The sequence below is a fragment of the Schistocerca piceifrons genome, chromosome 6 (genome assembly GCF_021461385.2).
Source record: "Schistocerca piceifrons isolate TAMUIC-IGC-003096 chromosome 6, iqSchPice1.1, whole genome shotgun sequence".
In the NCBI taxonomy this organism is placed as follows: Eukaryota; Metazoa; Arthropoda; class Insecta; order Orthoptera; family Acrididae; genus Schistocerca; species Schistocerca piceifrons.
In genome coordinates, this window is record NC_060143.1 from 123,508,080 (window position 1) to 123,525,489 (window position 17,410).

The 17,410-nt window shown below is 44.5% G+C and overlaps 1 protein-coding gene across 2 annotated transcripts in view; it reads left to right on the forward strand.

Moving 5' to 3' along the window:
* The window catches only part of LOC124802545 (transcription factor AP-4), an 87,702-nt gene continuing 70,292 nt past the window's right edge, over window positions 1-17,410 (forward strand). Inside the window, exons 1-2 of one of the 2 annotated variants that reach the window (XM_047263407.1) lie at window positions 1-217; window positions 11,215-11,383. In XM_047263407.1, the coding sequence (XP_047119363.1) occupies window positions 132-217; window positions 11,215-11,383 (255 nt within the window). In that variant the 5' untranslated portion in view covers window positions 1-131. Of the gene's footprint in view, window positions 218-11,120; window positions 11,384-17,410 lie in introns of both variants that reach the window. The other variant, XM_047263408.1, reaches the window with a different exon arrangement.

Genomic DNA, 17,410 nt, shown 5'->3' on the forward strand with positions numbered 1-17,410 from the left:
AGATCGCCATTACAAAACGTGAGGCGTTGCGTGTGTGGTTTGGCGTAGGAATTTGTGATCAAGAGGTGTAACTTTTTTCCGTTTATTGCCATAGACAATTGATAGGCAACAATAGTGTCGATATACGAGATATGTCAGTATTTAACCGGAGTGAAGAGCAACGTTGTTTAGAAGGACTGCGACACCAAGACAAGGAAGTTATTGGCAGTTTGTGCAGGTAAGCAAAACCGCCCGCCATATGACGCGCCATAGCGGGAGTGGGCGGTATGTCTCTTTGAAGTTGAAGATGTCGAATCTTGGTGTATGTGTTTGAATATTACATTATCGGAGATGTGTGTAACGTGTTTGTCGAGCGAATCACTGAATTTACAGATCTAGTGCAGGGATTTAATATAAAGCCGCTTCCCGTTTGACTATTACGGAGGAACGTGTTGTGCCATGCGTACCGGTAATCATCACAGCTGATTTTAACTCGCCATGTTGCAGTAGTCAGATGATAATAGAGTATTATTAATGTAAGATAACTACGTCATTTTTGTGTGTAGCTGATTATGATTTCCCGCACATCAGGTAGTCATGAGACTTAGTTTTACACCTGCGTGTTGCGGACAGACCCACGTGGGTTTTTGTAGTATTGACTACAGCTCGGCGTAATATGAATTGTGCCTTCAAATCTGCAGACAAACTGAACATTTTTTTATGTCTAACGAAAGCTTTGGTCTTTATAGTGGTCTTTTACCCAGATAATTTTCTGAAAATTTCCAGTTATTTCATTTTTTAAGTCCGATTTAATTATACAGTGACATGGCGACTCGATAGTTAATTGCTATTTTTAATATTAGTGGATCTCGTTGAAACCTAAGTTAAGAAATGTACTGACACTGGTAATCACAAACCGGAGATACAACTCATACACAGATGATTGTGTTGCATGAATTATAAATTTTGTTTTTCAGTCCGTAGAGATGCATGAGAATACGGCTTTATTGAATTATTTATAAATGTTACCTCTGTGCCCACTGTCAATGAATGCCTAGCTTTTGACGTGTGTGTGTGTGTGTGTGTAGGCTCATTAGGCACTTACGGTATTTTCATGAAGGTGATCGTTGAATTGTTAGAAGCAAACTCTGAGGTTCTTAAATACCTGTGGTTTGGAAAATAAGGCTGGCAAGGGAATTGCCCAGCCGAATACTGATTTGTGTAACACATGCAATGTCGCAGCTGACTGCCGTCCTGCCCTGTAAACAAATTATGCTTGTGTTAGGGGTCGCATATTGTCTGCATGTTTTTAGCGCAATCTATCGGCTGCTTCATTTTTACGTTTACATGCGGTACCTTTCTCGTGTGTATCAGATCTGCTTATATTTATGGCAGGGTAGCGGAGCTTCATTTTGCGTGTTATTTGTGCCACAAAGAAAATGCGCCGCAATTTGGTCCTGTAGTATACTGCTTTATGTATAAAGCCATTCTTACTAAATAAGTCTCAACGGAACGGTAGTAATTTCTCTTCGCCTGATGGTCGAAAGGCGCATTAGTTAGAAACCCCATCGTGATTTGGATTAGGTACTATCTGAACATTCAGATTTTGAAATTGTTTCTTTCATCATTGCACGAACGATTCTTTATTGCCACACGCACTGCGGAATTAAAAGCTACATGTCAGGTGTGTTGTTTTAGTTGAACCTCTTCATAATCTGTCCTGTGGCAATTTGTGTTGGATTGGTAATTGTGCTGATGGTGCCTAAGTCACGTTTCCAGTTTCGAACCGTTTTGTTGATGGTTAGCTCTTGTGGGAATACTTTGACAGACATAATTAAATGTGATTTACATTAAGCTGTAAATAAGCTGAATCCTAGAATGAAGCCAATATTTTTTGCTCGGTGCTGCTGAGATTTTGACCCATTCGGCAGCCCTGTATTAAGAAACCACGGCAGTTGGTGTCCGTTAGCAGCTGTTCTCCATTCGTGGTTCAAGAATACTACATGTAGCACGAAATTAAAATTGTGCACCTGCTAATAATATTGGTTGTATGAGGTACATATGCAGCTCTCTACCACAGTATCGACTTGCCTTGTCCAATTCATTGACAGTTTCCAAATGTAGGACGTGCTGTTTAACGCCGGTATTGGAACTATATAGACGACCTGCGGGGTTACTTCTTGCCTCTTCATGGAGAACTGTAAGGGCGACAGTTTTAATTTCTCAGTTATTTTCGTACGTTATAAAACTTCGGTTTTGGGTCTGTGTTATGTAGAAAAGTGGGATCTGACGATTTTATATACTCGCGAACAGCCTACTATGTCTAAACGGAGCTTGAGACTAACTGGAGCAGTTACGATAATTTCAAGCAGTGATACGGGGGCCCTGTAGTCAAGGTCACTGCCATCGGAGACGACAGCGGTATGCTCGGGCTGCATTCCACTGTGAAGCCAGGCGGCTGGTACCGCTTGGCCCAGGTCGGGGCGTTTGTTGGTGGCGCGCGTGCGTTGTAAGCGGACTCAGGTCTGTCCGACCGGCGGTAGGGTACAGCGGCACCACGCTTGCCTTCCATTCCAGTGGGTGCAGCAAAATGTTAGTGGGATTTGATCGTAAGGCGTGTTGTTCCGCTGTGCTTTCAAAGACAGTCTGTTAGATATGGCTGTCATTTCGGCGTAAGCATTTGCAATGGGACCTACCGTGTGCGAATTCGGGAACTAAATTCTAAATAATTGGGTTTGAAGTTTTGTCTCCAATACTAGTCCCCAAATTTATTCATTAGAAATTTCGTCGTTAAAAATAGAAAATAATACCGGGTTGGCTTTCTGAAAAACCCGGTATTATCGGGGACTTAAATTTCACATGGAAAAATCAGATGTCAAGGAATCCCGTGTTTTTGACCTCACATTGGAATTTAATTTAGCTTTAGAAATTGCAAATTTTGAAAGAATTTAATATTTAAAAGTTTTAATCATTCGAAAATTAATCGTCGGCGGTTAAAAACGTTGGCTGTACGACAGCCGAGAGGAAAGAATTCATCACTGTTTAGACGCTCAAACCACCACCACGACTCGCTCACCATTAATTTTGAATCTTCCTCACCATACATGGAACTCGAAGGGAATTTTTTTCTTCTAATTTCAGTAGCCACCCAGAATACATATCAATTTTTATATCTCGAAGACTCGTCGTTCTTGCACGTATTGATGTTAGGCATAGAGGAGTGTTCATTTTCGTGAAACTTTTATACTGCAACGGAAAATAATTACCCAAACCAGTGCTCTCCCAGTTTTACAGTTATTAGTGCAGTCCTATGTCGGCATTTGCCATTTGGGTTACTTCAGTTTCGCCGTGCACCCATACTTCCCTTAAGAAGACGCTGACATTCAGGGGGCATGGGGTCATTCTCGTAGCTGTCATCGAACTGTGTGCCATTCTCTGATGGCGTCCCCCAACAAACGTAGTTACTCGTAGGTAGTCCTATACTAATCGTCGGCCTGCTTTTGGTAAAGGCGAGGTAATGACTACGTACGTATAGAGTGCTGTGTGTGAGTATACATATCAGCAAATTATACTGCTGACGGTGATGTATGCTCAATTGGTTAAATACTTTGTGGTCGTGCAGCTTAACTTCCGACGATTATGCAGGCTACGTGCATAATGGGCTTTCGCTACCGACGTAGATGTCAGGTGCCAAGTTAAATATGAGCTTCGCGAAATTCGAGGTTTTCACCTATATTTGTTACGAAGACGAAGTGGGAAACGAACTGATGCATGGCACGCTGGTCAGTGTAAGACTGCAAATCTGAAGATCCGGACTTCGATCGCAAATCAGTTCTAAGATCTTCTGTTGCTTATGGTTTTTTTCAGATCTGTTTGTAAATGCCGTTGCACAGTGGATCAGAATCCACTAGTAAATGGTAGGCCTCTATAGCCGGTTGGATAAATCTTTTTAAAATTCGGAAGAAGGCAGGAAAATCGCAACCTTACCCCACATTTTGTCGTATGGCAGTTTGTTTCCCGGTAGCAGCTCTTCGTCGTTCAAGTGATCTCGCTTCAAGTACCAGTCATTTGGCCACTTGTCCGACTGAAGAGAGAATCGTTGACGAGACAACGGGTATTGCATGTCGATCTGAGAAAGAAGTCGAAATCCCGGCCAAAGAAACACAGGCAAATATTTAGTAAATGACGCAGTATCCATCTTTATTTTGCTAGATTCGCTGTGATTGGTAATACGTGTAGTTGGATATGTTTGTATACAAACGGTTGTGGGCACACGTGAATGTTTCTTATAGGTCTACCTTTGCGTACATTTGCAGCGTCAGAACTGATTAAAAAACCCCAGAGAAGGGACATCATCAACAGCTGTACACTGTAGTGGACAACTGTACCACAGAGTTGAACTAGCACATATCGTACGTGACATTAGAAATATGCACCACCTGACTATAATGAAATGAAAAGGAACCTTCTAAAGAGCCTCAACCTAGTGCCACAGTCTGAGTTTAAAACCGTGCCCCGTCGCTCTGCCCGCAGCCACCTCACAAATGGATAAAAAGATCCTGTAAGTGAGAAGACTATAAACATAGGGTGAATTTGTCAATAAAGTGTCACTTTGACGGTTACTGTGTGTTTCTGAGGAACTGATGCAGCGATTTCGTTTGAGAGAACAGGTATCTATGTAAATACAAGACTTGTATGTTTTTATCCAAAGTCGTGATCATTACTCCATCGAATAGTGTCAGAATAGTGAAAGGCACAAAAATTTTCGTTGGATGTGCACAGCATGGAATGCACTGTTGCTGCAGTACCCAACAACAACCCTGTCAGTACAAAAAGTTTATTTTGATGTTCCAATAGTAAGTACATATAGCAATAAGACATTGGTAAAAGTGCACAGCTACTACTCAGGAAGATGAGACTGCCTCCTCAAACAGCACTTGGCTCAAAGAAAGCCACTGGTGTTGAAGCAGAATTACTGTTACGTGATCATTTTACAGTTAAAAGTTGGTACCATTAGGACCAACCAAGTAATATATTAAGGAACTGCTCTATACGCGGTGTCCCAGGATGAATAGTCAGTTTTCAGGGATATGACGGGATCGATCATTCGAAGCATAGTCACGTATACGTGAGCTCTAAAATGCACTTTTTAAGAGCCACGAACACTTCTGCATTAGAAGAGATGATTCATTGTAGCGACGATGAACAAGTGTTCATAGTCCTTGAAGTATGCGTTTCAGAGTCCAGGTTTACGAGACCACTACTACTTCTTCTTCTTCTTATGATGATGATCGTTCTGCCTTATTACTGAATATTGGCCATTCCTGCCGGGACACCGTGCGTATCATCGGTGGGTCCAAATAATTTGTCAATAAGCATAATCTCGTCAACTAAAATACGAGCTCACTATCACCATCATGGGGCTGCGTAGTAGTTTCTGTTAGCTTCGTTCGCATGGCCTAAGACAGCATTTCAGAGGGAGAGAGAAAACAGCGGAATGTTGTTTCTAGTACCAATTTTGATAGGTGGAGGCTAAGGTTTACAAATTGATCTCTCGCCTTTTCAGTTCACGATTCCGGCGACATCTGAAAGCAGGTTTCGTGGAAGTAAGTTAACTTCTCGTTGTGAAGACCTGCCCTTTAAATGCGAGGCCTGAACGGTGCCTTACTTACCGCGGGCACGTATTAAGACGGCGATAGTTGAAATATTCGAGTCTGTCGGGCAGACCGTAGGGAAGGCGGAGACGGCCGAATGTGTGTCGAGGACGCGTCGTTGCGGCCTCGTGGCTGCGGCGTCGCGTCGCGGGCCCGGTAGGGCGTTTGCCGCGGCAGGTGCACGGAAGCACCTGCGCCACGGCTCGAGAATCCAGAAACACCTCTGTCCGAGTGCTTGACAGGAAAGCGCAGAAGGGGAGAAATATCGGTATGCTCACTAGTGCTTGCCCCAAGCACGTCCCAGCCTAACATTCGGCCCTTCGGTGAATCCATGACCAAGGTGGTTAACAGCTGTGATCCGAAAACACGACCGCGGGGGCGCGCGCGCGCGCGCGCGCGCGCACACACACACACACACACACACACACACACACACACACACACACACACACACACACACACAGCATTGAGAACAGACTAAAAATTTCCGTGCGTAGAATTTCAGTGGAGGTGATTTTTTTTTTTTTTTCTACGTCTTTACGATGATGCGCTTTATAACTACTGGTCGTTACATTCTGCGAAAACTTAACAGAGCAGTAACTAACAGATTAAGTAGGCGACAATATTTCGCTTGAAATGTGGACATTTTAAATGGAACTAGATGAAGTCTGTTACTGTCTCTCAAATTTGACAAACTTTTTAACATCACTTGGGTTTCAATATCGGTATTTAATTTGGCACGGCGAATTGCGGTAGCGTACTGCCATCAGGCTCCCCTCTATTAACCACACATTATTTTGTGTGATTGGATTTGTTGCCGCTGCGATGTTTTGTCACTGGCCCACCCACCAATAACAAAAAAAAAAACACATTGGTGGCAAACTGAATCAGACGACGTTGTGGGCAATAGGAACCTGGTTACAGATTGTTCCCTAAAGGCGTCGTACCGAACAAAATGTTGACTTAGGCAGGAAAGTGTCCTTTTAAGTTTCTAGACATCGGTTGCGACCTTTATCGTAACTTATCATGTTTTGAAGTATTAGAGAAAGAATTTGTGATGACATGGAGGACAAAAATGGAGAGTAATTTGTGTTTTTATGTTAGAGTTCGTGTAACTGGATATAAGTTCGCAGTAAATGCGTATGAATCACGCAAACATAAGTTGAAACTCGGCGTGCTGGCCGATGGGAGCGGCTGTAAATGGGAAATGCCTTTGCAGTTGCTCCCATCAACCACCGCGCCGAGTGTCAACTTTGCACGTACAATGCAAGGTACCCAAAATAAAACTGCCACGAGAAGTGTTTACAACTGTTCGTGAATAGTTTGAGAAATCGTGTACAGGCGATACGTAGACATCAGTGGTTACAGATTCCAACGTTTTCGCCGAAGAGAAGCTCTCCTGCATACTAATTAAAGCTTTTTCTTCTCGTACTTTAATGTTCAGGGTAATTTTATTTTGATGACAGGGTTGCTACAGGTTATAATCTGCTTCACCCAAAAGTTTGACTGGTAAATGCTTCGTAACGAAACGTTCCCTTTGTGGTTCACAGATAATAAGTCAGTAAGGTAAGACAGACATCTGAGAAACATTAATCTTTGTTGGTAAATGACATCCAGGCCAGTTGTTCACCAGATACGTGTGGACTTTATCTTCCAGGAATAAAGCTCCTGCACATTCTCGTACTGATAACAATGGTGCGAACATTATTTCGCTCGTTGCAGATGATAAAAGCTGTGGCGGAAAAATAGTGTGGCGATTCGACGGTGGGATTCATCGGACATTTAGTTATTGGCATCATTTTGCCATTTGGACTGCTTCATACATGACTTAAATTCCTAGATCAAACTTGAGTATGGAGACAAGTGTGAGGTTTGCCGGAACCGTCCGTTGCCCACGGCGCGAGTGAAGGCGCGGGTAGGAGCAGCTCGTACGCGTGGGACGCGCGGGGCCGAGATAAGCGGCAGCCGCAACATGGCGGCCAGACGGCCTTGTGGCCGGCGGCGCGACCAAGCGCTGGCTATAAATACGGCGCCCGCGCGCGCCTGACTCACCGCACGGCCGCGCCGCGCCGTTTTACGTAACGCCAGCCCGCCGCCGCGTCTCCGCTTTCCCCAGAGAAAGCTCCCAGCCCGCCCCCGTGCCTGACGCGGGGTGTGGCGGCTTGAACACACGAGCGGCACTGACCCTGCTCTTCTGCTCAGATAACTATTTGTAGGCGTGTCGTTATTTCGTTCTCGAGGCGAAAGGTATCTTGCTTCAGGGAGAATATTTGGCATTTGTGGACTTATTCATCCAACAGTAATGTGTGTCGGACCACGTGAAATAGTGTCCCAAAGAACTCCATAATGCCGTTTGGACAGTTCGCCTCCATAGCTGAGTGGTCAGCGCGGCAGAATGCCGTGCGAGAGGCCCGGCTTCAATTCCCTGCCGGATCGCGGATTTTTTCCGATCGGGTACTGGATGTTATGCTCTCTTCATCATCATTTCATCCTTAGCGACACGCAGTTCGCCATAGTGGCGTCACCTGAGTACACTTGCACCGAGCGGCCAGTCTACCGGACGGGAGGCCCTAGCGACAAGCACATTTCCGCACATCACGGACTGATTGGCCGCTTGTCTTAAAGAGACAACATAACTATTACGAGGGCGTGCTGAAAAATGCCAACGATTTCTTTATGTGAAAACTCTTTAAAGCTCTCTTGATAAAACTATACTAACATTCCATATCTTTATTCTTCATATCTCCATATTTATTTCTCAACATAATCTCCCTAACGACGAACACCTGTCTCCCAGCGACAGACCAATTTATTGATACAGTCACTGCAGAACGTTTGACTTTGTTGACGGAGCCACAACCTCGCCTCTGCTTGCACCGCTTTATCGCTATCTAGAGTTCAGCCGTCGAAGGATTTCTGTAAATTTTGGAAACAGATGAAAGTCGACGGCAGGGCCACTTCTACCATTAGGCAAGAATAGGCGGCCGCCTGGTGCGGAAAAGGTTTATTTCAAATCAAACAGCGAAAAGATTCAGCAAATGAGAAAAAAAACAGGATATCTATTTGTTGTTTCGGGAAATTCCAGAAATTGAGGACAACAATAAGAAATGAGGACATTTGTTGTTCTCAGTTAATTTCAAAGGGCCTGAGGAAAAGGCATGAAAACTGAGGACAGTCCCGAGACTATGAGGACTTCCGGTCACTTTTTGATGATTACTGTTATAAAACGAGATTCACATTATTGATCCGTTGCATGTTGGTGGTGATGAGTGGGGAAGGGACCATCGAGGAAACCAATGATGTAAAAGGAGGGGGGGTGTCATTTTTCAGTTTTCGTCTAGTGCGGCAAAACCCCTTAGCAAGGCCCTAATGCTCGGTGACAGTGAGCCCAAGGCGTCGGATTGTTGCAGTTCCCGCTGTGCTCGTCTGTGGTCTAGCATTGTTGTACTGAAGCAGTGTGCTCCAGAATTGGACGAACACTTCTAATTAAGAATTTTCACATAAATTCGGAGGTATTAACTTTTCAGCACACCCTCGTACAGTAAATAGCATGGGATTCGTCGCTGGTACAACCAAAATTGTTTCGTATTGGCGCCAGAAGTACCACTTAGCTTGAATTGGTACAGTAGGAAACGAAAAACGCCAACATTTCCTAAGAAGGAAATTAACTGCAGTGCATGTCACAGCCCGGTAATTCAACACGAGAACAGGATTTGAACATTTTCTTCACTAGCAGCATGGTTTTTATCAACGAAGTGTTATAGCGACAATTTTGTCTTGAAGCATAGCGTTTTATCGGCGAAAACACCTGTTGCCAATCAATGAAGCTTCTGTTGACACTGTCTCGCAACATAAAATATGGTACCCTGACAGTTCCTATAGCGTGTGTTGATAATGCATTTGATCAGAGCAAGTTGCGTTATATTTACATACATTACGATTGTGTGGTACACCCGAATAAAAATTCATATTTGTTAAAGACTGTGGTCGAAATTATTTAAACAGCACAAGCGCAGTTTGTTGCCGAGCTTCGGTTGCCTTTAAGAAGCCCGCAAAGTCCAGTACCTATAACCAAGCTTCGGACCTCGCCCGTGACGAGCTGTTGTTCGCATCTTCCGAAGTGGGACCCATCATTCTGCTCTCGAAGTCGAGGTGCAGGCGTGTTAGAATTTCCATCGGGGCTAAGGTTTCATGCCATAGGATGCTAACTTCTCATTGGTTTGAATAACCGTCCCTTTTCCAGTGGCCTTGAGCCAAACACAGTTGGTCAGATTGTGGGTAAGTCTCGCTATCTGGTAGTCCCTGTATTGCAGTGCGTCGCAGACACCGCCAGACGGCAGTCTGTAGTTCACATGAAATTCCCACGCGTTTCATAACGTGCGTTTGATAATTTTCCACAGGCAGCAACGAGGGCGACATCTGCTCAGAGGGATTCCACAGCATGCCACGTGACCTCAATTAAATGGGTGTATCCCATTTGCTGCATTCTTAAAATCAGTGTAATATGGTCGCCAATTTCGTTTCGGTCCACGAGACAAGAGTTGAGTTCCCACAACTCCAGAATTTGTAATTGAATGTACTGTAGTTACTTAACTGCTTTCATAAGGATTCCGAAATTAGACCTTTGGAATGGAAAATGCACACCGCAGGCAGTTAACACACCGCCTCCAGCTGACTCGTAGCATCTTCCGCCGATCCTCCACACAACCACCAAAACACGAATACAAGCGTCAGTAGGGCACGATGCATCACTCTCAGATTTCGACAGAAGCGAATGGAATTTATGGCCTGTGCCAATTTAACATGTGCGCACTCAGTGAGATCCAACACTCACATACAGTCCGGAATGGGAATTCTAAAGAATAAGCACTTACTAATTCTGTTTACCGTATTGGTGGAAATGCTTCGTGGATCAAGGTACATCACTAAATGTCTGAACCAGAAATCAACACCTCACTACTCTCGAATCAGCACCACCTAAGCAGAGAGCCGACGACTTCCAACATCCAGGATTACAGCCGAAAGATTTCTCTCAAGAGGTCCGCGAAAGTTTTTTCAGCGTTCAGATCCTTTGACCATTCAAATTCGGTAGCTGCAAGTAGGTAATTTCCCGCTGGTGCTGATGACACTAGACTGTAAAATGCTGTCTTCTGTCAGGTAGTTTCAAAAATTTCATTCCGAAACTGGTACTGTGAAACACCTGATATTTTGAGAAAATTCTCTCTTGAGGCCGCCTCCACAATCCATTTGGGAGGATTACGGGAGGACTGGCGCATTATCTCCAGGCCGGAGACAGCTGCCTTGGCCGCAGGAGGATACGGGCGTGGCTGGGGAATATGTTAAACGCGTGATTTTACGCATCGTGTCGGGAAATGTCGCCACAATTTATCTCGCGGATCATTACGTTTTTGCCGACGAAATGAATGAGTAGGTTGAGTTAGTGAAACGGTAATGAGTTGGTTAAGTTAGTAGCCCCACTATTTACAGAGGCAGTGGTGCGGCGCTCTGAGCACGGAGGTGCATCAGGCGCCGAGTAGAATCCCGGAGTGGAGCCGGGCGCTGAGGTGGCGGCTGTTTGCAGGCTGAGCGAGCGGGCGTCGTCCCCCTGTACCAGCCACATGGAGCAGGAGAAGCGCATTCGGCGCGAGATCGCCAACTCGAACGAGCGCCGCCGCATGCAGAGCATCAACGCCGGCTTCCAGTCGCTGCGCACGTTGCTGCCGCACCACGAGGGCGAGAAGCTGTCCAAGGTGAGTACTGCGCCGAGCCGGGGGGATGTGGGGGCCACGCGTACGCTACACGCTGGAATTCTGGGTGTAGAGGGATTACTGGCTGTTGGCGGAACTCAAAAACTGGTTCTTTAGTGCGAAGAAAGTCGTCGTAACTGTGAGGTTGTGAAAGCCCTAGGGAACTACGTTAACTGGACACAGTCACTGAGCGGGGTTGGTGAATCTTTGGGCGACCGACAAAGGGGACCGACCTTTCAACATAGTTTACGCACCACAGCGTGCTGTTCCCAGGGACGCTGCGGCTATGACCTTCACAAAATCTGGTATTGTTAAGGCCGGTATTACACCATCATATTTCTTTGTCAAAGGTCTTTGATGTGGCGCGGAACAGAGGTCTTACACTGTCGTCATATTTTTCGTCAAATTTCAAGATAGCGGGTAACAACTTATTGTGCACAGCAGTTAGTAGTACCACAGTTGCATTGTGCGTTTAATTGGAATAAAAGCAGCGGAAAAAAGGAAACACTTTAAGCCATAGGTATTACGTCGAGATGATAAAATCATTCAGCAATACTTGTTACGCGAGCTGCAAGTGGAGGACGTCAAGTCAACTTACCAATGGATGAAAGTGTATTTCAGTATTAGTTCCGTCAAGGGGCTTCTCGTATTACAAAACAGAATACTTTCTCTCGAGAAATGCTATACCCGTGGAAGACAGGCAAACTGTGGCACTGGGATTTCTTGATACAGGAGAGTATGAGCAATAAGAACTTTTTATTTTTTGAATAATTTAATAACTGGAATTGGTGTTCCAACAACGACAAAATTTAAAAAAGCAGGAAAATGATGTACTTTTGAACTTGTGGCATCCAGAGTTCAAAAATCGACAAAGTAGAATGCAAAGCTAAGAAAGATTTTTTTTTATTTTAGTGTGTGAGCACATCCTCTATTCCCGCTTGCTGAAAAGCTGCCTGGATGTATCCAGATCTAGTGGTGGATGGCTGTAGTTGTGATTTTTGATAGATGTCGCTTGCAGCAAATTCCACCTGTTCATCAACACACAATTCATAGCATGCACTGTGTTTCTTGCTCACCCCCACCCCTTCACCCCTCCCTAATCGGAGTAGTTTTGTTCCAAAAAAAATGAAGGATCACAGCGATTTTGAAGCATGTTTACAAATACACTACAGAATGCCAGATAGCTGTAGCGACACCAGCACTCCAAGCGGTTACATTTCACATTGCAGTGAACAGAAGACGAACGACTTTTATGATCAAATCTACGGCGAGGCTCTAGGTTTGATCATATTTATTTGACGACGGTCGAGATTTCACAAAGTTGCCTATTACACGATCAAATTTCCTTGACATAAATATTTGACGTATCAATTTTGACAAAGAAACATGAAATACCGGCCTAAGCAGCATACCTGTCGTTACTTATTCAGCCATCTTAATAGCGTATACAGGATATCACATTATGGAAGGTAATTATACAGCGATATGATAGGAATGTTCATTGCAAGCAAAAAGGTTGTGTAAACATGGACTCTGAAAATGCATGCCATTAGAGCTGTGAGCATTTATCTTAGATACTGTGATACGCATCGCTTCTACTGAACAAGCGCTCATATCTCCTAAGCACTGGTTGTTGTGTTGTCCTTATGTCCGTATCGCCATAATTGGCGTGCCACTGTTGGGATGGCTGTATTGGCGCGTACTTAAAGCCAATAGAATAAAATTTAAAATAAAAATCGCTCTCATGGTATGCATTTTAGAGCCCATACTTGACTTTTTCTTTCTTTTGACCCATACTACGTTATCCCAAAGTATGGAAAGCAAAGAGCTTGTAGTAGAAGAGATTTGTTTCACAGTATCGAAGATTTATTGCTCATAGCTCTTAAGGTATAAATTTTAGAGCCGCTGGTTTCTAGACTTTCTTGCTTCGGTGCATAGTTCGTGTCATATCCCTGAATATTGACACTTCCTCTTCGGTCAACCTGTGTAGACATATGACTACCTTAACGTGGGTAATTGACCAGTGATTCGATGAACAGCACCAAGGCCTTGAATATAATAGAATTTCAGCAACCGCGGCATTGTGAAGATACTCAGACCGCCGCCAATATTTTCAATACATGTTACGAAAGGGCGGAGAAAACTTCAGACCCTGGCTATTACACCGAAGATGCAAGATTGCGGCGTACACTCCCTCGCAATATGAAAGTGCCTAGGTTTTTGTTAATAAAATTATCACGTCTTTAAGATAGCGTTACACCCTCATAGTTTACGTCGAACGAAATAGCGTTTGGTTTGGCGGCGATGTAGAATTCTGACGAAGACATGCGCCACCGTGGGTGATAACCGAGAAGCAGTTTCGGGTAGCAAGGCAGTGTCGTCGGAATTTTTGTCGCCTAGGTGATCACAGCAAGTGTGCTACTAGGTCGGTTGGCTGAGTGCGAGTTCTCTAATTGAGGAACGGGCACCTGCCTCCGCCCCTCCGTGTCAAGGATAGGCTCGCCGTGGCCCACGACACGTAGGCCTGCGGGGGCGTGTCGCGCAGCGCTGCGCCAGCCAGTCTGCCGCTGGAAACATTTACCTGTTACAATGTCACCCTCGACTATACGTGAAGGGTATTTTTATTGTATTTCTCGCATTTCCTTCGCATTAGCTATTTAATTATATTCCAAGTAAATGGTTGCTAGGTTACTGGTCACAGATGAGTGGAAGGTCGCGCCCTGGGACTGACAACCATGTAAATGAAGAGTAATTGCCTGAAGTTAGAAGCTGCGTAAGAGTGTACGTTTTGTGCGGAGTACCCTAGTACGTTCTTGATGCTAGCGAAATAAGACTGTCTGAGCGCGATTTCTTCCAATGAGAAAATTCTAAATCGAATGGGTAGTAGTGGATGATGGAGCGGTAAAGCTAAGTTAATCCGTCGTACGAGACTGTTTTTTAGGTAATAGATAATGTGAGGGGGGAGGGGTACCTGTAAGTGGGTTCAATTTGCATAACGCAAGTTTCTACTACTACTACTACTACTAGTAGTAGTAGTAGTAGTCTGAGAACGCTACTGATGACATCGGCTGTGTTGGTATATGAAAAAGAAAGGCACGTGGCCTCATCTACTGATCGTGCTCGTCGGCCTTGGCGGCGAAAACGACTAGACACGTATTGTTTTTGGCAGGTGCTGAATGAGCGCACCTGTCGACCCACTTGGCTTGTGCGTCGTAAACACTCTCCTTGCCCTCACCGCTCTAACTCCTGCCCAGCTAACAGTCCCTCCATTCGTTCGTTGTTTGTAAGTTATTAGATGTTTAGGTTACACGGTAAGAGTTACCTTTGTCGCCATGTCTGCAATGTGAACTGAAATTTGTTGGATAGTATTTTAGTAAAGATTTTCTTTATAGCATTGCAGAATAGTTAACAAGATTCGAACCGCTCCTTGCATTGCATTCCTTCGATTTTATCAGTGCAGCGAAAAAAAGTGTAATAGAATGCACTAACACTGTCGTTCACGAAGCAGCTCAACTTGACGTGTAGTTTTCTAAACACGTCATATGCAGACATCCATAATTTATTGTAGTTGCTCCAAAACGTCCTTTTGATGAAACTGTAGCCAGTATCTATTGAACATATTTAAAACCTTTGCGGAACTATGAAGTAAGGTATTGTTCGTTTAATCTCAGGTTAACTGGCTATTTTCGGGTTTTGAGCCGAGAATCTACTCTGTAGGAACCAACATGGATTCCGGAAACAGCGATCGTGTGAGACCCAACTCGCTTTAATTGCTCATGAGACCCAGAAAATATTAGATACAGGCTTCCAGGTGGATGCCACATTCCTTGACTTCCGGAAGGTGTTCGATACAGTTCCGCACTGACACCTGATAAACTAAGAGCGTACGGAATATCAGACCAGCTGTGTGGCTGGATTGAAGAGTTTTTGGTAAACGGAACACAGCATGTTGTTCTCAATGGAGAGACGTCTACAGACGTTAAAGTAACCTCTGGCGTGCCACAGGGGAGTGTCATGGGACCATTGCTTTTCACAATATATACAAATGACCTAGTAGATAGTGTCGGAAGGTCCATGCGGCTTTTCGCGGATGATGCTGTAGTATACAGAGAAGTTGCAGCATTAGAAAATTGTAACGAAATGCAGGAAGATCTGCAGCGGATAAGCACTTGGTGCAGGGAGTGGCAACTGATCCTTAACATAGACAAATGTAATGTATTGCGAATACATAGAAAGAAGGATCCTTTATTGTATGATTATATGATAGCGGAACAAACACTGGTAGCAGTTACTTCTGTAAAATATCTGGGAATACGCTTACGGAACGATTTGAAGTGGAGTGAACATATAAAATTAATTGTTGGTGAGTGCCAGGTTGAGATTCATTGGGAGAGTCCTTAGAAAATGTAGTCCATCAACAAAGGCGGTGGCTTACAAAACACTCGTTCGACCTATACTTACGTATTGCTCATCGGTGTTGGATCCGTACCAGGTCGGGTTGATAGAAGAGATAGAGAAGATCCAAAGAAGAGCGGCTCGTTTCGTCACAGGGTTACTTGGTAAGCGTGATAGCGTTACGGAGATGTTTAGCAAACTCAAGTGGCAGACTCTGCAAGAGAGGCGCTCTGCATCGCGGTGTAGCTTGCTGTCCAGGTTTCGAGAGGGAGCATTTCTGAATGAGGTATTATCAACACGTATGTGTAATACAGTGATTTCTCCAGTACACCTCATGCGTCGTAATGACGTACTTAAAAATAACGCCACCTAGCTGCTAGAGAAATCTCGTGCGTTCCATAAATTTAGAATTCTAGTACACTGATGGAACATAATTTCGATCCTGGCAACCCAAAGTCGACTGGCAGGGCTAGCTTTAGGTCACAAAAAGCCATTCCTGGAAGAGTACACGGGTCCTGATATACCAGCAGAACATCGCAACTCAAATTAAAGAATCGGACTTAAACTGCACGTTCATGTAAGTGTATTTTCTCACTCATCAGTCATAAAGCACCATGTACAAGAGTCATTTTTATTTGCATGTTTTCGTTACTCAACTCAGTGACTAGTTTGGCCTAAATAATTAAATTGAAAATATTTCGCAAATATTTGCACGTTGTGCTGGGTTGGGTTGCAAGTTCGGCGAATCATTTACGCTGAGCTATTTTGGGATTTGTTTACAAGTTTCACCACGGCTACACGGGTTTCTCGCCTTTAAATTGCAAAGAACCTTTGCCCTAACAAAGAATTCTGATTTTTGGAGGAGTGCTGGGCGCGAAATTCTCTTTTACAGCATTGCCGATCTGTATCGTTCTTGCGTCCCCGTGCACCCGACACTGTGTGCTCAACACTGTAGGTACTCAGGTCGCCATTTACAATGAAACTCGGAAAACGCTAACAATTCGTATAACTAAGTGCATATTGATATACTGAATTGGTGTCCGCTTATGAAACCTGCATGGGAAGAATATGCTGGATAATCTTGTACCTCATATATGAAGAATACCGATTGGTTTATAGTGGGCAGTTCGCATAGTTTTTGGCCTTCGGCGGTTTGCTGGTCAGCGTCGAGTGCGTATCGTGCATGTGGGTGGACGGGAGGCCGGGATAAAGGTCACGGGTCAGCCGAGGGCAGGGCACGCCTGGCGACCCTTCCGCAGCTTCCGCACCATCCATCGATCTACAGGCGGCACCCCCTCCACCCCTCCCTCACTCACCCCCCGTTTGTTTACCTGCCGTGGTATGGCCGCAACAAGGGCGACGCGTGACGCATCTCCCTTATATTTCCAACCTCCATTTCTATATACGACGTATGGTTTGGTCGCTGCATTAAAATACCATTTAATACGTTTGCATTAAAATACCGGTGCAATACGTTTGCTCTCCAAATTGAGCACTGCCGGTTAATAAAACTGCTTGCAAATTTGGCAGACACTGGGCAGTGCGCACCATGAAAAACTTCGCTAGAAGGGGTCGTATCAGTATAAATTTAACTAGGCATCGATTACCGAAGTATAATCAGTAAACAGCCATTTA